Source organism: Prunus dulcis, chromosome 1 (genome assembly GCF_902201215.1).
Source record: "Prunus dulcis chromosome 1, ALMONDv2, whole genome shotgun sequence".
Taxonomy (NCBI): Eukaryota; Viridiplantae; Streptophyta; class Magnoliopsida; order Rosales; family Rosaceae; genus Prunus; species Prunus dulcis.
The window spans coordinates 29,419,478-29,441,775 of record NC_047650.1 but is presented as its reverse complement, the minus strand read 5'-3'; the positions used below and the strand labels follow the sequence as shown (position 1 = coordinate 29,441,775).

Below are 22,298 nucleotides of genomic sequence, written 5' to 3'. Positions count from 1 at the left end.
CACAAAAAACTCAAAACACTCACCAAAAAAAAAAAAAAAAAAAAAAAAAAAAAAAACCGGAAATTAAGACAGCAGTAGGGTTTTTTTTTGGTTTATTTATACAAATTAAATCGTATAGTGCTAATTTATAATATTAGTGCTCGAAATAAGTATATAACTAAATTTCTCAATAAACTTCAGAGATAAGGTTATCCAAAATAACATGTAGATATAAAAGTGTCGGGGGTGGGAGGGAGAGACCTTGACTAAGGTAGTACATTCTATTTAACACCCTTAAAAAAAAGAAGGAAAAGGCTACCACTTTCTTTATACTCCAACGAAAACCACAAGTCTACAGCCTATCAAGAGACAAGATAGTACATGAATTCTTGTCCTTCTCTACTGCTTCAGGCGATAATTTATGGCGTGGATTTTCCACTATGCCAAAGTAGGAAATGAAATGACATTCGTTTCTGGATGCCATCATTCCTTTGCATGCTGCTCCTCCACCCAATTTCAGTTATCATCTATGGATTCACACCGTCTAGTGTTCCTGGAACTGGCACGTACAAAAACTTCTTCTAGCGTGGGCCTCTTCTTTTACTGTTTTGTTTATTTCAAACGTATTTGAAGGCACACTGGAACAAAGGACTCCTATCCTTTCAATGAATGAAGCCAGGGACAAATCCATGATTTGAAACATGGTGGACTTAATTTACATACGTTCTAAAAAAATATCTTATGTACAGAAAATTTGATGTAAGGCTGTTAAAAACTTATAATCCTATAATATAATGAGTTCCAAAATGTGTTTTCCTACCCCAAAATAAGCCTATAAACAACACCTATATGTAAGATTGTGAAGACAAAAAATTAAAACAAATTACATGCATTAATCTCATTCATTGCCTTGCGCACAGAGGCATCGGGTATAATGTCAACCATCGATTTTATATTCTCTCATAAGCTGACATCAATTTCAGCATTAGATGATGTAATAAACCATATAGAAGGAGACAAATTTGCAATAATACTCGTTATATAGAAAAGGAACTAAAGAATAGATCAACAAAACTTTGTCTGAAACAAACGGGTAAGAAGAAACTACAATTTACATGGGTATTGAAAATAATAAAAAAAATATAAGTTATTGACCGAAATGGTCCCTTAAATTTTACTTCAGTCTCATTTTGGTCCACGAACTAAATTTTTCATTTCAATAGTCCTCCAACTCTCCATTTAGTATCAAATTGATCCTACCGTCGAAGTCAATTTTGCCATTAAATTTAGAGATAAATTCGTCCATACAGAATAAACATTAATAAAAGTATAATTAAAAAAACGACTCGTATGCATAGTTTTGCAATACAAATATTTGTGTTGCCAAACACTTTGTGAAGAAAATAATTAACTAAATGGACGAATACAAAAATAATGAAAATGATTAAACGGTTTCATATGGTTGATTGATATATTGGAGAGCATATATATGTTCTTTCCTTTTATACGATACGAGCAGCATATAGTGAATGTATTCTAAAATTAGAAACTTCAAGTTAGGAATATCGATCTAAAGCTCTGGTACAATAATATTGTATACCCAACTGATCAGGACGAACTCAGAAGGATATATACATATCAAGGTTGGCTCATAATTTTCACCACATGATGATTTTCCCGCTAATTAATTTAACTAAACCCCCGATCGACTTTAATGACTTTTCATCGATGATCGATCGGTTGAAGAAAAGGAGAAAACTCTTCAGATGGATCGAGACTGATGTGCTGCTGTAAGTATAGCTAGCTTGATTATGAATTATAATTAGCAGAGGAGGAGGAGGAGGAGGAGGAGGACAAAGACGTGGACATGAACGACGTACGATATGCATCCAAAAGGAAGGAAGGAAGGAAGGAAGGAAGGAAAGAAGGAAGGATATGATCGATGATGATATGAATCATGATGAAGGAAGTGAATTCATGAGTTACCTCAAGCGCACTCGATGGAGTGCAAGATAAGCAAGAAGGCGGTAACCCAGTAGCATTAAGGCGAGAATGGAGACATCTATCCACAAGTGGTTGAGGCCACCCATTGATTTGATGGCAGGCAAATCTCCAACACGGCAGAGGACTCCTTTGGAGCACTCATAATAATCATCCTCGTCGTATTGAACCCCAAGAAGAAGCTTGTAACAGTAGTAGCTGTAGCTCAAGTACTTTAACCAGACAATGAAGGCAGGAATCTGTTGAATATAGTACCCGCCGGCGATGAGGAAAACAAGTGTTGTAACAGATGCCAAAGTAGTAGCTTGCTTTATGTCCATCAGAATGGCTCCAATGGCTAAGCCAAGACTCTGGGACACAAGGACGTTGTAAAGAACCACCAGTAGGGAGAGGATGAAAGTGAAGGGATCAGGTTTAAGCCCTCCCATCCAATAAATTATTACCACAAATGCTGTTGGGAGTGCCAGCTCCAGTGGCAGGTCTCCAACTGTTCTTGCTAGGAAGTAGGACGAAAGCTTGTACATTCCTGATGATCTTTCTTTTATCAGCATTCTTCTTTCCTGGGGAAATGTGAAAACGGCATTGTAAAGTGGGTAGAACCCCCAGAACACGGAGAAGAAGAAGAGCAAAGCAATCTGCAAATTTACCAAATATCAATTTTATTAATTCATTTTATTATTGTTAAAACTAAATTAAATAAATAATACATATTAATTATTTCTTTTCTTTTCTTACACGGTCTTCAATGTGTGACGCGGGTGTGCGCCACCAAAGGAGTCCACCAAGCGTGGCCACACTTATTACTTGGAAAATTCTTAGCCTGTTGAATGCTTCGTACCTTCGCTCCCTCAGCCCCCTCTGAAGCAGCACCTTGAACTGCTGCCACCAGCTTGTGCACCAGTGTTGCTCTGTGCCTTGTCCTGCACAACACCACTGGTATTAGCATTTGCAAGATCGAGCAATTAATTAGAGGGAATAAGGAAGGAAAATGAGAGAGAGAGAGAGAGAGAGAGAGAGAGAGAGAGAGAGAGGATATGTTTACTTGCAGAAGCATCTTTCATGTAATTATTGTAGTTGTTGACCTCCAAACCAGCACACAGCTCAGCTTTCAACTTTGCGCAAATATTCTTATCGTAGGCGGAAATGAGAGCTTTTCTCACGGTCTTCTGATCCTGTTCCATGTTCTCGCGTTGCTCAGATGCATGTCTTGAATCAGGGGCGATTCCTGTACGTACGTGAGTAATTCAAACAATCAGGGGAGTATGTATGTATGTATATGTATCCATGTAGGTACGTACAAGACTTAAAGACAGACGTAACAGTAACGTACGTACCGTTTGCAAGATCTAGCAAAAGATCTGCCGGATTGAGACTAGGCAAGGACGTGGAAAAACCAATGGAAGAAAAATAATCTAGGGCTGCGGAAGCAGGGCCATAATAAATGGGGGAGCCCTCGGAAAGCAAGACGAGCTTATCAAACATGTGGTAGATGCGGCTGGAGGGCTGATGAATGGTGGTGACGAGGGTTCGACCCCCACTGGCTAGCCTTTTGAGCGTGGTCAGGATTCGCTGAGCTGTAGTGGAGTCCAAGCCTGAGGTGGGCTCATCTAGCAAAAGTAAGCTTGGGTTGATTAGCATCTCTAGACCTATACTCACCCTTTTCTTCTCTCCACCTGATATCCCTCTAAACAGTGGGCCCCCAATCATGCTGTTCCGGCACCCACTCAATCCCAACTCACTGATCACGTGCTCCACGTGCTGCACTTTCTCATCCCTGCTCAGGCTCCTCGGCAGCCTCAGCAGAGCCGTGAACACCAGAGTCTCGGTTACAGTGAGATGCGGGTATAAGACGTCGTCCTGGGCAACAAACCCCGTTCTTCGTTTGATGCTTCCGCAAAATGGCTGACCGTTGTACGTGATCTTTCCTGACATAAACTTGCAATTATTCTGATGATTGAGGCGCCCTCCCAGAGCTGTAAGAAGGGTGGTTTTCCCACTCCCAGATGGGCCCAGCATCGCCAGTATCTCTCCTGGGCATACCGTACCTGTTATCCCACTCAGTATACTTTTTTCTCTACTACTAGTGTTTGTGCCCCACCACGACACTCCTCCTCCTCCTCCTTTCTGCTCCATTTTCACTTTGTAAAACACCTCCTCAAACTGCAATTTATCAAATTTATTATTAATTATTAGCTTTTCTTCAATATTCATAATTAATTCTACTATATATATAGCACGCACATGCATAATTCTACTAGATGATCATTTCATTTACTAATTTATTAAATTATAGATCATCATGTTCATGACCAGAAATTAAATTTATTAATTTATTAATTATGAAGCTGGCTACAACTATAATGAGATGATCAGATCTACAAAGAGAGAGACAGAGAGAGAGAGAGAGAGAGAGAGAGAGAGAGAGAGAGAGAGAGAGAGAGAGAAACCGACCTTCAAAGTTATGGGGTACATGGCGAGTTGTAGGAAAGATTGTGAGTTAACTTGGGCGGCGGCAGCCGGGTAGGCAACCACAGCCTTGCTATGGGTTTCAGACATCTCCGGCGTGCCTTCCACAGTAGCACTGTCACTGCCGCCATATTCTGCTGGTTTTGGCACTATGCTGCTGAGAGACATGGCAAATCTGAAACAAAACAAAACAAAATCTCGCTCCCTTTTTGGATTTTTTGGTTGCGTGCGTTAGTGAGGTTGGGAGAAGTACTTGAGTTGGCTTAATTTAACTTGGCGTCCCAACCCAAAGTGAAGTGACCTAGTAGCACATAATTATATAGCCAATTATATATGGATGGAGATACATATATATAATCGATCGAGTCGAGTCGAGGATATCCTCTCCTGACTTCTCTGTGTGCACTCCTATGGTGATGGTGATGGTGATGTAGGCCTGGGCTTAGCCTCCATTCCATGTGGTGATGGTGGGATCCCACCTTTTATCATACTTATATTCTAACACTAACTATTAACCATTATAATCTTTATACTGATATCGTCCTAGCTAGATAAGATAGAGTCTCCTTTACCGGAATCTTTTCTGTCTTTTCTTGATTAATATTATGGGACGTAGATTAAGAAATAAATTATACACATATGATAATTATAAAACACCTAACACCACTTTATGACAACTGGGAAAGATGAGATATATGCTCATATGCTATACTCTTTCTTAACAATCATTTAATTTCAAAGCAAAAGGTTTGTAAGTTACATTGAAATACCTACAATCATTTGAAATATGAATCGGTTAATAACATTGTGTTCAATTTTCATTCTCTAATATCGCGTGTATCAATGAAGAAGAAGAAAAAAAAAACATCACAATCATAAACTATACTATGTCTAGAAAAGGCTTCCAACTCTTTCAAATTCAATAAAATAAAATAGAAATATTTTAACTTTTCAGAAGGAATAGGAATAATGACCTTTCAATTCTCGCTTAGTTGTTCCATAGTACTTATTTTGGTTTCTATTTCTTGGGATTAAAGGAAAAGTGACGAATGACGGTCGACGATTACATTTGCATTTTCTTCTTTTGATTTGAGCTATATATGGATGGTATGGCATGCGATTCACTGATATTTCAGCGTACATTCTCATTGATAGAGCATAAGAAATCCATGCCTCTACAGTCTACTGATCATGGAATTTACTTTTTCTCTAGCTAAGAGCAAGAATAAGTTCAAAAGTAAAAGCTGGGAGAGGAAAAAAGAAGAGTTATGGGATTACTAGAGAAAGCTATGGTGAATTGAACGCTGCCCTAAAGAATTTTTAAGTAAACTAAAAGTGAAAGTAATGGTGTGCTTTTCCTTGTAAAGTCGACTGATTCTTATATTCCCTTCCTTTAAATATATAGTAATTGAATTTGGACTGTAGTTTTCAACATTCGTATCGCCGAAATTCGATATGACTTTTGTATTTTATGATTGCATATGTATTAATTAATATTCATTTTAAAAGTTAGATGCGAAACAAAGTCTTCTTCTTCTCTCTCTCTCTCTCTCTCTCTTTTGTACACTTTCGTTTTGCTGGTTACTCGATTTTAAACTTGAGCTGAATAACAGAAAAGAATGATTAAAGGAAGAACCCATCAATCATATTCCAATTTGTGTCCATAAAAAATAAAAAATCAATAAAAAAAATTCTAATGCCAGAGCACTGAGACTGGTCTGAGAGAGATAAGAGTAAATGGGTCCTGCGTGGTGGAGTGGAGCCTACCCTTTTTCGTTTCTGAGACTTGGAAGTCTTTGGCTACTGGACGCTGGGTGGCGCGCGCATCATACTTTAGTGCATTCTCTCTCTCCCAACTTGTGTATCAGTATCCATTTAAATTTCATTATAAAAATGTGTGTCGATATGACCATGAGATATGGAGTTTTTATTCCACTGGAGTCTACTCTTGCCTTTTGATATATTTATTCATTACTTACTTCCCTACTAATTCCATTATATCTATCCATGTATATATATATCATTGATTCTCTCTTTTTTTCTTTAAAATATACTTATGCCCAAAGAACCTATTAGTATAGTGATTTAGAGTATTTACTCTCTCAGGTAAGGTCCTGGGTTCGAATTCTAGGATCTATGTAGTGTGTGTGAATTTTGTATGTCACTGCCCCTCTCAATAGGAAAAGTCATCGCCCCTCTCAATATGTAATATTGCACGCTATATATTTTTTTTTGAGTATGAGAAATTCATTCATAAAACCACAGACGTACAAATAACGACATGATACAGTGGCCTCGTTAAAACCTTTATAGGACACCCTTATGGGACAAATCTCAGGAGAGGAAAGAGTATCACACATGTCATGGACTAACATGAGAGTCCAATTCAATTCACTTTGGACCATTACAATAAAAGAACAAGTCAAAAACAAAACCTAATACAAAGACCTCCGACGAGAACCGCAACTAGAGACTAACACAGTAGACCCATATGAGAGGACTGTTGTAACATCTCACATTGGCCAACGGAGAGGGGGTGATGTGCCTTATATGTACATACCCGCCTTCATTTAGCACGAGGCCTTTTGGGAGTCATGGGAACTCCGAAGTTAAGCGAGTTGGGACTAGAGCAATCCCAGGATTGGTGATCCATTGGGAAGTTGCTCGTGAGTTCTCAGAAACAAAACTGTTAGGGCAGAGAGGGGGACCAAAAGCAGACAATATTGTGCTACGGCAGAGCCGATCCCAGGATGTGACAATTTGGTATCAGAGCCACTCTGCGGTGTCGTGCGAGTGTGCCGACGAGGACTTCGGGCCCCTAAGGAGGGTAGATTGTAACATCCCACATCGACCAACGGAGATGGGGTGATGTGCCTTATATGTACATGCCTGCCTCCATCTAACACGAGACCTTTTGGGAGCTCAATGTATTCAGAATCATGAAAACTCCGAAGTGAAGCAAGTTGGGGCTAGAGTAATAGTTCTTCGATCGGCGCAGAGTAAAGAAGAGCACCACATCCTAACAACTACTACTAACGTCGTTGTTGCCACCGTAGTTAAAACAGAGACAAAATATCAGTCACCATGTATCACAACTCTCCCAAAGAGAGACACAATCCAGCGTCATTATTGTCGCCGCCGCCAAGACAAAGACAACACCTGTCACATAGAAAACTGCAAAAACAACCAAACAAAACAAACAAACAAACCTATATCCAAATAGATCTAGACTATCTAGGGAGGGAAAGGGGAGGAGAAGAGAGGAAAGGAAAATATGAGAGAAAAAGAAAGGGAGATGAGGAGAGGAAGGGGAAGATGGGCGGAGGAGAGGAGGGGTAGTGGCCACCTCCCCCCCTTAGCTTCCTCGCAATTGGTTATCAGCAATGAAAAAAAAGGATCATGTACGCTATATAAATTAAACTGCAATTTCTTAACAAAAATCACACTTAAAATAACAAATTCTTACACCATTTACCCCTCCATTCAATTTATCAAGTTTTCTTTTGCTCATTCAAACTATCAAGTTAAGCACTTATTTTTGGAGTGGCACTTGGTCAACTCCTTCGTTGTTTACGTGGACATCATATTGAATTTAACTTGTGCTTTAAAGTAATTTCATAGAAGAATAAATTCCTCACATACTATGCATGTGCAAAAAGAAGTTATTTGTTTGAAAAGTTACAAAAAAGATAAATGTGGAAGATAGAAAGTGGCCAAGTTAGAATTACTATAGCACCCTCAATTATTAAAACTATTATTATACTTAATTAAAATGAAAAAGGACAAAATGGTCATTTTATCATATGTGGTTAACAAAGATGGTTCTATTAATAATAGTATAGATATCTAAATAGAAAAAATTTATACTAACTTTTTTTTGGGTGAATAATTTATACTAACTTTTTATTGGGTAAATAAATTATAAAATTATCTTAAATATCGTTTAAGTATATATCTCATTTTTCCAAATAATTAACTAGGTAATAATTAAGTTGTAATGTGTCTTTTTTTTTTTGTTGTACAAGCAATAGTCTAAACTATATGGGAGGGGGGTTTCTCACTCACACACACTATTATGATGTCCTAGAGTTTCGAACCTGAGACCATTAGTCAGCAAGTTAAGACCCTTTTTCAACTGGACTAAACCATATTGGCATAATGTGTAATGTTTATAGGTTACATGAATAGTTTAGAGCTTTTATGGTCAAGATGTGCATAATCCTACCCATATTCTTTGTGAGGGATTTTTTGATGTATTTCATAAATTTCAACAAGAACAATCACGTGTTGATAAGGTGAATCCATATGAGACTCAGAGATGTTCGCATGAAGGCTTGCATAAGCTCAATGGTGATGGAGCTACTGACAATGCTATAAGTTTGAGTAGTGGCTTGAGACAATAATGGAGTTTTTATGGTTGAACATATCTATACAAGCAACTGCAGTGTTTTCATTTTAGCTACATAATTGCATGCGCTTTATATGCAAATGTTGATTTTTTCCCTCTCCTTATAGAAAATGATTCTTATGAGGCAATCATGATGATTAATTTGGGGGAAACTATTTGGGTTGTTGTGGACAACATTGTGGATGATGTGAAAGATTTGCTTATGCATTTTTTTTTTAAAGGAAGTTCAATATCCATCTAGGGATTGTAACACAATGACTCATGTTTTTATCCGTTTTGCTTTACACAAACAAGATTGTAATTATTAGTTAGAAGAAGGCCAAAGTAGCCAATGAATTGTATTATTGATGTCCTCATTGTAACCAATGCTTTGGTTAATGAAATTTACTTATTTTTTATTTTTTAATATAAAAGTTTACATGAATAGTTATAATGTGATATAGTAATCACAAGAAACGTTCCATTTTCTCAAAATATGTGATGCTTCTAGTAATTGAATTATTAGAGCTATGGTAGATATGGGTTTAACCAAATTAGTTAGAACAAATCTGCTCCTCACTCTGCAACCAAGTTTGAATACTCCTCTATATAGTCTAGATTAAATTAAAATAAAATATCATTTGAATAAGAAAAAAAAAATTATTAAAACTACATATTGGAAGTTATATATAAATAGAGGTATCAAAAAGCGAGAAAAAAAGAAAAGAAAAGTGGGGTATTTGAGAAGTTGTGGGAGGTATTATTTATCATATTACCTTTAACTTCTGATTTTACTTTACTAAAAAATGAAAGGACAAATCACTGACATTTTATATATTGTGGTTGACAAAAAGAGTACATGAAAGCATAAAGATAAGAATCAATGGATGTTAGTTGAATTAGTTGAATTAGTTCGAACCCTTTGTGTATTTTTAAATAATATTAAATTTAAATCTCTATTATATTCGTGTGTGTAAATTTATCCTTCCCTTCTTCCCTTTTAAAAAAAAGAGTAGCATAAACATAAGAGAGAAGAATGCGAAATGTACAGAAGTTCATAAAATGATTGGCCGAGTTTCTGAACAATTTTCGTCTCGTGTGCTTTAGCAATGCAGTTCGGGAATCTACACGTGGCCTGCAATCCCAGTTAGTAATGGGTGGGGATTTTTTGGCGTTGCTTGTATAATATATTTTTTTCTTTTTATTTTTTCCGGTCGAAAAAGCTTGCATAATGGTTACACATGCGAATGCGATCCTTACGACATCGTTCAAATCATTTGGTGGAAGACTCGTGGTGGTCCCGCCAACTCATGTTATTATCTCCTCAGTCTTAGTGCTCCCTCTCTATATGTTTAAGAATGACTCTAGCTTCTAACCCAAAAAAAGAAAAAGAAAAAGAGAATGATTCTAGCTCCTCAACTTCCTACCAAAATTACAAATTTTTTTTCCCATTCCTTTATTTCCCAAAGTAAAAAAGGCCGTAATCATCAATTAATCTTGAAAGTCGATGTTTTTATTTTTCTGTCAATCATAGTTTGACATGTGTATAAAGATTTTATTTTATTTTATATTTTTGATGCATTATTTTTGTATATGTGTCAAATTGTAATTTACATGAAATATAAATGCCTCCTTACAAGGAATGACGGAGGCAGTGTCCTTAAAATAATATTCAAAACCCAATTACTTATAACAGGAAATGAAGGTTCTCTTAATAATAGGGATGAGCGCATCAATGAGCCAATATTATATATATATATACCTCAGAATGTTCCACTACATATATATGAAGCCTCGTTTTCATATTAACTTAATGCTAATATCTGGACCTAAAATTTGGAAAGATATGTTAACCAAAGGTGAAAGGACTAGTACCACTACAAGAACTAGTTACTGATGATTAGTAAAGAAAGATATGGGCAGGCATGAGAGCAGCAGGCACTACATACACACATGAATAAAATAAACACAGAAAATGATGGCTGAATTAATTTAATTAATTAATTGTCACATATACAAGTAAGTAGTCCACAGCACACACGCGTGGAGTGGAGTGGAGTGGAGGCAAGTGTTTGTTTGTGTCATTATCATATAATAATATTATATGATGGATGGGATGTGTGTCGTACTGGGAATAATCAGTTGAGTGGTGTGGGAAGATCACTTTCTTTTAATGTTTACTTTGGTTTGGTGGAGATGAGATGAGCCACCTTCGCTCAGTCAGAAAAACTTGTATGAAATGAAAATAGTTATCACGTATAATATATTATTATTAATTGAAAATAACAAAATAATATTATTCTCGTTTTAAGTAAGGGTTTTTTTTGGCTAAACTAACCGATTTCGGCCTTAGTAACTCTCACATACATATACTTTTCGTTATCTTTGAAAAGATTATATTAATCATTAATATTGTCCAGCCAGCTTCTGGAGTAAATTTAATTATCATATGATGATGATGATGAGGCAAAGGAATATTATTAGCGAGCATTATAATTTATAAGACAGATCGATGGATCGATCAATGTAAAGTAGTTGGATGGATCATGGATGGTCCGTGTGGATTGTCATCATTCCTTCTTCTTTTTAATTTTGGTCAGGTCAGGTCAGTCAGGTGATAATTGTTTATTATGATATATATGGTGTTTCTGCAGATTCATTATATTAATTTAGCTTCGCGTGCTACCTACGTAATTTTATTACCAAATTTTGCTGCCTGGTCATTTTTTCTGCGTCCCCACCAACAGTACCCAAAACTATTTTTTCAACTGCCTTTTATAAGAAAATGAAAGATCATTCAGCCTGCCTCAATAAAAACAATATAAGAGGATATGATCACAAATCAATCAAGGATGATATGATATTATGCTCAACCAACAACTATCCCATGATTTAACACATACAACAGTTCCATTCGGCGTGTCAAAATATGTTTTACTCAAATTTGTCCACTCTCAAGAATATACCAAAAAAATTATATTAATTACGAGTGTACACGTGTAAATATTAATTACTATAAATGATAAGTCGAGAGTAATAATAGACAAGTAAGTCAAAATGGAAATGATTTATGATAGTTTGCGATCGAGTATTGAACTAAGTTGATTCTGATCACATGAGGTTGTCTTAATGATCACATGAGGACGACAGCACTTGTGACTGGCGTTAAAAAGAATGGAAGAAATCTGCTAAAAGTGATTGGGTTGGATACTGGTGTTTTCTTTTAATTTCTTTCGGTGCCCATCTCCGTAGTGAGATGAGATTGTTAGAAGAGTGGATTAGTTTAGTACACAAAAGAATGAATACCTTCGCGTAAATGAAAGGAGCTAGCGAGCTAGATCTGGGCTATCATACCTATACGCAAGTTGAGGATGCTGCATCCATCCATGATCGAAATATATTTATATAATATGTACTCACAAACCCTTTTAGCGCGAAAGACATTTTTACACATACGCATGTGTAGATTCCAAAGCATGCCACTGCCATCAAATTTTAGAGTCCCATCTGTTCACCGCATAAGGAGATGTGGGGTCAGGCACACTGTGTAAACAGTATACTGTCCTTTTCTTTATGGGATCAAACTGGAAAGAGAGTTTGCTTAGAGCCCAAGCAACAGGTCTCAGAGTGATCCAATAGTTTTGTTTGACAGGCGTGCCACTATTGATGTTTGGCTAAGCCCATAGAAAAATGATTGATTGGTCTATTATTTGGTTTTTAACGAATTTTAACTTCCAGTCAAGTCGTTGTGCTCCAAGTGGGGAACTAACTCAGATTAATTCTTTTTAACGCTTTGTATGATTAAGGACTTTAATATTCTACTTTTATGCAACGGTTTAAAGGATTTTCTTGTGAGTTTGCCCAAGATTGGGCAAGAAGCTTCAAGATCGAGCTAGAAAACCCAAGATTGGGCTAGCTTTCCCAATAGAGAGTTCTAGCAATTTCTTGTTTGATATTGATTGAAACATATATAAAACGATAAAAGAATAGCTTATAAACTTAAATGCAATCAGAAAATATTGTTTATAACTGAAAATTTATGAATTTGTTTCAGTACAACAATAATTTAAAGGAAAGGAGTTGATAAACTGTTAAATTTACAAACTTATAAAGGGAAAAATAGCTAGCCTAGCAACTAGGAAGAATCATATCAAGTGTTGGCAAAGCAATAAACTTAAAAGATAACTCATGAGTTGCCAACTGGATATCTTAATAAAAGGGATATTAGTTGAGGCGTGAGTTCGACTACATCAATTGTTGATCGAATGTGAAGTCTGGGAGAAAAGTTGTCGCTTTTGAGAGTTGTGCTCTGCTAGTATATATAGGTTTCTTGGATTTTGAATGTACATGCTTGGTGAATGGATGGTTGAAATTGATGTCAGTCCGCTCTTTGCGAGTAGAATCATTGAACTTAAGTGCTTTGATCTTTGTGTTGATGGTGAAAATTGCTTAAGCATGACCTTTCTTCGACAAGTTGGTCCAGTAGATGTTTATGGTTCAAATCGCATTTAATGAATTTACCCAAGTATATTCGTAATGTAACCTTACAGATACAGCTCGCGCATAGGATTTACCCTCAGTCCTCAGTCTCACGTAAGCACGAGAACAATCTTTAGCTTTTACTTTGCTTTTTCAATAACACGATTTGCTTATCTTATGCATACAATACAAGGAAGTTTTTCAGACCGACAAGACAAAGAAGGATATGTTTTGAACACTTCTCCACTTCCATGAGTAGCCAAACTGAGGTAAAGACAAGGGAATCTATTTGACAGTTGAATCAGAATGGACAGAGGCAATTGTGCACAATATATATTTATTCTTCTAATGGGTTTTGTTCTTTCAAAAGAATTATGTATCACATAAATGTTATTCAATCAAATTTAAAAAGTAAAAAGCAAAATTCTTGTGTCCTAAAAGATATCCACTAAACTGCATCTCCTCAACAAGAAATCATATAAAATGCATTTAAAAAAAACACACAATCTTTTATCTCAACTGGTTTACCGTCGAAATTCCGGAATTAAGAAAACTTTACAGCACAACCAATCAAATGTTTTCTCAATCTGACGATTTTGGCAACGAGTTGGAAGGCCCTGAGAAAATAAGTCCTCTCTGGTATGGTATCTTGTTAATTGTTGCATCTTTGTGGATGAGAGGTTCGGAGGCTCGAGCCACGTGAGGCATAACATCCGGAGCTGCTTGTCTTTCTCTCAAAGACGCCCAAGTCACCACATAAAGACCAGCAATAATTAGTAATCCCCCTAAAACACTGTTGTCACATGTAAAAAGAAGATCAAATAAGCATCATTCCAACAAAATGCTAGCTCGGCCTCGGCCTCGGCAAATATCTATATATATATAACAGTACATCTATGGCCAATCAACAAAAGGATTTTGTCACACAAGTATTGGGTGTAACCAGAGCATACCTTCCCAAATAAATAGGGCTTCCAAGGAAAATTCTTGACAAAAAGGCCGAAGCTGCAGGTTGAAGTGGATTGTAAAGAGCAACTAAAGCAGGCCCCAAAATCTTATTGCTCCATGTCAGCAGTCCATAATTAAGGGCAGATGCAACAGTTCCCTGAAAACCAAAGAGTGATATTCACAACTTTTAACAATTCAACCCGCTTTCACATAAGGTCTGCTAGAATTGTTAATAACATAAAGAATTCAAAAGAAACGTTAATAGCAATATTATCAACTGTATGATTCAATAATTGCAAAAAATGTTACGGGCTATTTAACTTGTAAGGCAGAAGATATTAAAAGGAGCATCAAAGAGCTATAAGACATGCCATAGAGCTGTCATCAGTTATATGAGGCATAATTATGCACTCAGAGTTAATGAGTGATCAATCAAAAACACACTCACATAATCAGACTCAACGAGTGGTTAGGTTGCTGATTATCCTCTGTAATTTACATGGCTTCTTGTGTCAGTTTTCACTGAAATGAAACTTAGGGTGGAGTAATGCAGCATAACTAGCATGGGGCCCTCTCTCTGGTTGAGCTAACTGATGCTGAATTTGAGTTAATCAATCATGAAGATGAAAAAAGGGTCTTGTGGGGGTAGAAAGAGGGTCTGAAGCCTTTTTTTTGGGGTTCCAGTGTAATAATCCAAAATTATCACCCGAACCGCCAACACACAGACAATTTACTGGCACCCTAAAATTGGGGTAAATGTTCAAAGCTCCAAATTAAAAACAAGTCAGCAGATTACTTATACAACTTTTTGCTTGCATTTGGAAATAACTTGGGCTCTCTTTGGTAATGTTTTTGGTTTATGCTATTTTTGTTAAAGATAGAGAAAGAAATTTAGAAGAGTTATGCTAGTGAGGGAGAGATGAGAAAATACGTAAAATGGTTTATGAAGTAAAGACAAATTTACAACTTTACATACTGTTTATTTTAAGTTTTAGTTTTATGTATTCTCCATGATTTCTTCCTCACCTTTCTCCTCTCTCATCTCCTTTTCCTTCCTTTCCCCTCCATCTTTTTACTAAGAAAATAGGCAAACCAAGGTGAAAGTTAGTTTGCTTTATGGGACAAAAAATTTGGCAGAGCTTCAAAGTTGAATGACACAAAAGAAAAAAGTTGACTTTTTATAGTGTATATTCTTTAAGATATTAAGTTTAAACCCTTTTGATCCACCCAGTATTTAGTTCATCAGCCATTAGAGCCCTAGACAGATTAGTTCATCTAAGAAGGTTTAGGCTTCTGTTTATTTTAAATCCCAATAGCACAAAATATTTTCTATAAATTAGTAATCCATTTCAAAAGAATACAGCATTCCATCAGTCTATAGATTCCTTACATACCCGAGGAGATGAGAATGAGGATCATTTCCAGAAGTTTAACAGAATCACACACTATTATCTGATGAATATACCGCATGGGATTGTCATCAAAACATATGGTCTCTCTCTCTCTCTCTCTCTCTCTCTCATCTTTAAAATCACTAGCACATCAAAGCACAATCCCCATGTTTAAATAGCCACTCAAACTTATCTTTGTATACACGAGGAATTATGATTAAGAGTGCTGACAAAATTTCACATGGATAAAACCAGATTCAGCTAAATATATCATTAATTGGAAACTTACAGCGTAAATAACAGCAAAAAGCTCAGACTGTGTCAAGCTCCAGTCTGTTGACTCATTTGTCATAAATAATGCGGTCACCACCATCAAAAGAGCACCGAAGAAGTATGAATATGCTGTGACTGACAAGTTGGCAGGATATCTTTTCAAAAGTGGAGCCTGAAAGTTACCACAGTAATAAATGGAATGTCAAGTTATCGACTGAAAGAAATTGAAAACACATTATATTTATATATTTCCAAGCAGTTGAACAAAAATGTATGCACTAAAGAAAGGAAAAGGTCACTCTACCACCTTGTGGATGTTATTTTATTTCATACAGTCTCCCTGTTATGTAAAAACTAAAAGTATCCCTGCCTCCACAACCCCCTACCCAGATTTATGTATTATGTATTCTATTAAAATTGACAACGCATGTATCTCCCTCAATAGAACAAACCAAAAGTTTATAAACATCAACTTTTGATGATATGGTGACTGGTGGAGAAAACGACAGATTTTATAGCTTCAAACATCATAGTTGCTACAAAATGCATGAGTTCTCATTAATTTGCAATGGAAAATGTTGAACGACCCAATACCAGATTAAATCATAGGCTGTAAAGTGACTTTTTGAACCACGGAATGTAACAAAATTCATGAGCGTGTTAAAGTGAATTTTCCCCTTTAAAGAATGTAACTAAATAAAACCAAAACAAATACAACCATTTTCAACCAAAATATATATCAGGTCAAACCCCTCTCAGCCCCATAGTATGCACCTAAACATCTAAGGGATAATCTAGGACATGCAAAATGGTGCAGAACATGATGGAATCATGAAATTCCAGCAACAAATCAGCAAATGAGCAGGCATGTGAATGAAGCAAAGAATGCGAACGTAATCAAGTGTGACGCTTCCCATCCATAGGAGTGATGCCTATGAAACCATTTGGTGGAGAACTGGCAGTTAGTGTTATCCTGTTTATTCTTCAATTGGTGAACCCTAGCAAACAATCAAATTTAACCTTTCCCTTAATTTTTTTCAAACCCTAACTAAATCTGATAAGATCGATAGACATATCTCCACTACACACACAAACAGAAACTGGAAGCCATCCTACCTTCTTCGTTTCTACTTTTAGATTTCCAATTTCCGAGTACGATGGCTACGAGGTTAGAGAAATTGACGTGGGATTTCCTTTAGAATGGTGCTATAAGGGAAGAAGGATAATTCATATTTGTAGAAATCAAAAGATAGATGAGGATTGGCTATTGGAAACTCATTGAAAGGCCAATGTCTTGTTGGGAAAATAGTTGTGAACAGATGAGTTAGTAATTGGAAAGTCCTTAAACAGGACATTCTCAAGACTACCCTTGTGAGGGCACAATGCAGAAATGACAGAGACAGGAAAAGTCTAGCCTGCCATAGTTTGAGCATTGTAAGTTTGTAACTATGAGAGAAGCAGTTTAGGAACATCTATAATAGTAGTCTAGGCTGTTGAGGATATATACTTGTATCTGAGACAAGTAAGCTAATTAAATAATAATTGTTGTGTACATTTATATGATTCATTTCAGTTAATTACATTCATCTAATATGTATGCGAATTATCACTCACTATGAATTTCTAGTGCAACAGAAGAAATAAATTCACAGAACACACATTCATCCATTTGAAGTGCATTTTTGTCCTAATTTTTCTAACATCCCTGTTATTCAATTCATATCTGATTTCCCAGTAAACCAACAATTTAGTGAATTTTTTGTTTCTTCACAACTCTGAAATGTTAACAGTATACACACATATCAGGAGTTAGTAAACAAGTAATAGGTATGCTAACCAATGATACACCTACAAAACAAGGACTTGGAAAGCAGCTTACCTCTACATAAGACAGAAATTCTATGATCAAAAGTAAGAAACCAATTATACTGGCCTAAAAATTTGGGTAAAGCCAAGACTTAATTACACTTTCCAATAAATTCTCGAAACAGATTTTCTAGTTCGAACTCCTTCAACTAGTAGCATGCTCACATTTTGGCTGAAAGAAAGAAAGTATTTTCCCAGAACAAAAGGCAAAGGAAAATAAAAGAAACACAACATTTCTCACAAGGTTTTCCAAAAAAATAAAAGAACGAGGTTATGTACATCATTCCTTCACTAAATTGAAAAATAATAGCATTGAACAAGTTCACCTAGCACTTATTACCTAACCTTGTGTTTGGATGGAGGAATAAACTTAGAATTTGTACATAAGGTAGAAGTTTTAAATTGACAGTACTAATTCCCTTGTTTGGGTTCATAAACATAGAAATTTAGAAATTCTATGTGGGAAAAAATGGAATTTGGAGGTCATAAACTCCAACTTCAAATTCCATCTAAATAGGTGTCATTTCTAAAATTTCAAGACAGTGAGATGTTTAGGGTTTATATTTCATAGATGAATCCCACTATACTTTTAGATTACCCAAACTAGAAACTCTGCAAATTCCAGAACTTTAAACTCTCATCATTTTAAATTCCATCATTCTAAAATTCTTTTGTACTCTTAAACTTATTCATCCAAAAACAGGGTAAGTGACTTTGAGGCCAACTACAGTTTTTTTGGCTAACCTAGGAGCAATGTAAGGGAATGGTCAAATGTGAAAAGCCACTCACCAAGAAATCAACCATCTTGCATTATTTTTCACTTCTAGTTCTGTCTTCTAGTTAGGTATTTGGCATAAGTGGCATGACAGAGGCATCCACACATTCTAGAGAGCTTGGTAATTCAACATAATTGATCAGTCAAGAGATTTTTTTATTTTTATAAATCACACACCTAAAAAGTAAATGAGATAGGTATAGATTCAACAAATCAAGTTAAAGTATAAAGTCATGCACCTGAATGGCTAAAAAAGCGGCCATGCACATACAGTTCCCTAATAAGCATAAAACTCCAAGATGAAAATGATCTAGCCCAAACTGTAGAAAACTAGACATCAACCATCCAGCTGGCTCTGGTTGACCTCTGGCACTTATTTCGTTCTGTGCTGCAAAGTCTGGCTCTATATATCCAATCAAAACAGGTCCCCGGAATAAGACCATTAATATGGCTCCAAAAACACATACAAGTGTACCGCCAACCTTTGCCTGCCCCTCAGTTCTAAGCAAGTTCACTCTTTCTGTACTGCATGAACAATTTCACATATGATATTGAACAAGTAATATCTAAACATGCAAAAGTGTGCATCTCTACGTGTAGAGAAATATAAACTGACCCCATTAGAACAGCCAGGATAAACGTAAACACTGGGATAGCAGGCTGTATCGCAGCAGCATAAGTTGGATTTGTGTAGCCAAGACCAATAAGAAACAAAAGCTGGTTGCCAAAGATCCTATTTAATATAAGAAAGCAATAAGAATCAAATGTCAAAGGGATGCTGCATCAATCAGCCCAGTAGATTAGTAATATAAGTAATCACGATATGATTATAAAGGTAGCACTGAAGCATCTAGTCTTACCCACTTAGTCCAAGAAAGAAGAAGGACATGAACAGGCGTCTATTCATTGGTTGTCGAATCCGTCTGCACACAGGATATGAGAAATGTTACATACTACTGTGTTTTGTGCATTTACAATCCTACTTGAAAGTAAACTGCATAATCATGTTCACAAGGATGAAGAAGCTGATATGCCCATGTTCAAATTCAGGACCCATTTGGATATACCCCTCAAAAGTTTAATTGCTCAATGTTATTCCACGGTATGACTTCAAATACAAATGAATCATCATCTATGGAGCTATTATATAAAGGACATTCATTCCAACAAATAGAAGGCCACAATTCATGGGTTGGACCCACCAAAGTAGGATCTTTGTAAGGACATGTGGGTCTGATCCTAAAGTTCCACGGTTCTGGCATACTGTATCCATTCTCAAGAATCCAACCCGTGCAGTTGCACTTGACACCTGAGACTTTCACCAGGCCATGAGACAATGGCTCAGAAATATTGTGATGATCTGGTAATAAAACTCCAAGGAAGTGACCATGAATGATGAAAATGGTTCCCAACTTGACTGCATTATTTTCAATATGATAGATTAAGAGTCTATGCAAGAAACAATGCGAACATTCGATACCCAAACATACCCAAAAACAGCAGGAACAAAAGACGCAAAATAAAGATAAATAAGTCAGAAATCATGGTCTGAGTCTGAGCATACAATACAGAGTTGTTGCTAGATTAACCCACGTGAAATTTGGATTACATTAGTTGCAAATGGAATCGAAATTGATGGGTGGCATCAGGTCTAACGAAATAAATATAACAGATAAAAGAGAGCATACTTTTCACGGACATAGGCGATGGGAGCAAGGATGGCAAGAGCAAGGAGGTCCCGGAATACGCAGAATACAAGCTGGTTGATGCCAACATTGAGGGCCACTTTGGTAATTACATGATACCCTCCGTTGAAGAGCTGAACCACGGCCATGGCCGCATGTGCCCTCCAAACATCACCTCCTCCAACTCCAACAACCCCTGCCCCTGCCATGCTCACAGCTGCCATAACTCTCTCCCTTTCTTTTCAGATTTCAGGAGTCTAAGGGAAGGGGGAGTGAGAGATTTGAATGAAATGACAGTTTGTTTTGTTGGGTCAAGAGACTCGAGTGGTTGGATTTTGTGTGAGTGAATCAAACACTATCTGTATGTATGTGGACCGGACAACCCTTTATCCTTAATCTTCAAGACTCCTCACTGTTTGCTGGTTTTGGAGATTCTCTTTCCATACAATAAAAACAACCACAACAACCACTATTTTGTTACGATCTTAATTGCGTCGGCGGCGGCATTTCCCTTCGGTTTTTTTAACCTTCAAATCAATCCCACGTCGAGACGAAGTCACGAACAACCCTGCCTTCAAATTCCCAATCGGCTTCTTCTTTGTTTTCTGTCTTTTTCTTTTTTTAACCTTTTCTTTATTGCTGTCCTCCTTTTGAAAAGTACAAATTAAAATTACTGTTGTGGGTATAAGATTTATATATTTATTTTTTCCTTGGAGTAAAAAATTAATTACTGTAAAGTTTAAAAGGCCTGCAATGCAACATGTCAAAGTTTTTGGTTTTGCGGGTTCTTGTCATGAAATTTGGATCAATTACCACTAATTATAAGATTCTTTGGAGCCTTGCATATCGGGGAAATAAAATGGTAGACGATTGATGTCCATCTCCATCATAATACGCATTAAATTTAAGCATGGTCTGCCGTTGAATTGTTCTTTTTTGTTTTATTTTGATTTGTTTGGACATGTCTGTCCTTATAATTTCCTATTATAATTGTTTTTATTTTTCTATAATAAAAAATGCATTAAGACAACACAAACATAAACCAAAAATCCAGTGATTGAATTGAGCACTTTTTGCCCCTAACTAATTTGTTGACACATACCTTAACCTTCCTACTTAACACAAGAACCTGAACACAAACATAAACCTTAAAATCCAGTGATGGGGTTGAGCTCTATACTGTACACTTTTTGCCCCTAACTAATTTGTTGACACATACCCTCCTACTTAACACAAGTTAAATAAGGTTATCCATCGCTTTTAAATAATAACACACACACATATATAGTCAGACTTCACATTATCCGACTTCGTTCCCTTGATTTATCAATTTTCTTTCCTTTTATCTTGGAAGCTGGTTCATCCGCGCCTATGTCCGGATCCATTTGAGAGCTTTCTTTCTTTTCAATCCTTGCTTCCCAAAAAGCCTCATACACTCTGCCTCCTCAAGTCTGCCTTCTTTTTTTATATGTCAAAGTCATTTGTTCTTCTTCCCCTTTCTTTGTGTGAATAGTATGAGGTCATTAAGGTCCCGTTTGTGATTGTTTTTTTCCCCCAAAAAATATGCTTTACTTTAAAGTTTAGGGTTTAGGGGCTTCTTAGATCTAGATCCAAAATGATTAGTTGTCATTGGATTTAATCCACACATTTTTGGTTTTTGATGTAGGTCCTTTGATATTTATTACTTTTTTTATTGTATCGATTTTACCCTTGAGGTAAATAAGGAAAACATATTGAAAATCTAAATTTAATACATTATTTCCTTGTAATTTAATTTCAGAATTTAAATATTGAATTCTTTCCTTGATAATATTTTTCAATATATGGATAAAATACAATTTAATCAATGAAAAATAAAGATCCACATATTATACCAATTATTCAGGCAAGCACCCACATGAAATTATGTACCTAACATACAGGTAAATTGACAGGACCCGACCCAATTTTCGCTTTGGAATTCGAGCCAAGTCCTGTGCGTGTCCGACACCTGGCGAATGTCTGGCACAAAAGACCTTTTTACCCTTTCCTTTTTCCAAATTCTTTTA

General features: G+C 36.3%; 2 protein-coding genes across 3 annotated transcripts; both read right to left on the bottom strand.

The window, feature by feature from the left end:
* Window positions 1-1,423: 1,423 nt before the first annotated feature.
* Window positions 1,424-4,859, bottom strand: LOC117613964 (ABC transporter G family member 14). 2 transcript variants are annotated; one of them, XM_034342613.1, is made up of 5 exons: window positions 4,432-4,859; window positions 3,315-4,140; window positions 3,023-3,205; window positions 2,716-2,900; window positions 1,424-2,540 (listed from the first exon to the last, which is right to left on the bottom strand). In XM_034342613.1, exons 1-5 carry the CDS (start codon window positions 4,612-4,614, stop codon window positions 1,962-1,964), a joined length of 1,956 nt encoding a protein of 651 aa, XP_034198504.1. In that variant the 5' UTR covers window positions 4,615-4,859; the 3' UTR covers window positions 1,424-1,961. The 2 variants fall into 2 exon arrangements, with proteins under 2 accessions (XP_034198504.1, XP_034198496.1); XM_034342605.1 differs by having other exon boundaries at window positions 1,424-2,615; window positions 4,432-4,858.
* An 8,907-nt stretch (window positions 4,860-13,766) lies between these two features.
* Window positions 13,767-20,851, bottom strand: LOC117614784 (WAT1-related protein At4g19185). Its single transcript, XM_034343688.1, has 7 exons — window positions 20,254-20,851; window positions 19,426-19,488; window positions 19,182-19,298; window positions 18,805-19,090; window positions 15,941-16,096; window positions 14,266-14,417; window positions 13,767-14,105 (listed from the first exon to the last, which is right to left on the bottom strand). The coding sequence occupies exons 1-7, from the start codon at window positions 20,472-20,474 to the stop codon at window positions 13,895-13,897; spliced, it is 1,206 nt and encodes a 401-aa protein (XP_034199579.1). The 5' UTR covers window positions 20,475-20,851; the 3' UTR covers window positions 13,767-13,894.
* Window positions 20,852-22,298: the final 1,447 nt, after the last annotated feature.

Bases quoted from the DNA above. Each gene is read 5' to 3' on its own strand.
- LOC117613964 (XM_034342605.1), bottom strand. From the start codon at position 4,614: ATGTCTCTCAGCAGCATAGTGCCAAAACCAGCAGAATATGGCGGCAGT. The intron at 4,141-4,431 runs GTCGGTTTCTCT...GATAAATTGCAG, and splicing joins TGTACCCCATAACTTTGAAG to TTTGAGGAGGTGTTTTACAA. The intron at 3,206-3,314 runs GTACGTACGTTA...ACGTACGTACAG, and splicing joins TTTGCTAGATCTTGCAAACG to GAATCGCCCCTGATTCAAGA.
- LOC117614784 (XM_034343688.1), bottom strand. From the start codon at position 20,474: ATGGCAGCTGTGAGCATGGCAGGGGCAGGGGTTGTTGGAGTTGGAGGA. The intron at 16,097-18,804 runs GTGCATGACTTT...GGTAACTTTCAG, and splicing joins CCGCTTTTTTAGCCATTCAG to GCTCCACTTTTGAAAAGATA. The intron at 14,106-14,265 runs GTATGCTCTGGT...ATGTGACAACAG, and splicing joins AGCCCTATTTATTTGGGAAG to TGTTTTAGGGGGATTACTAA.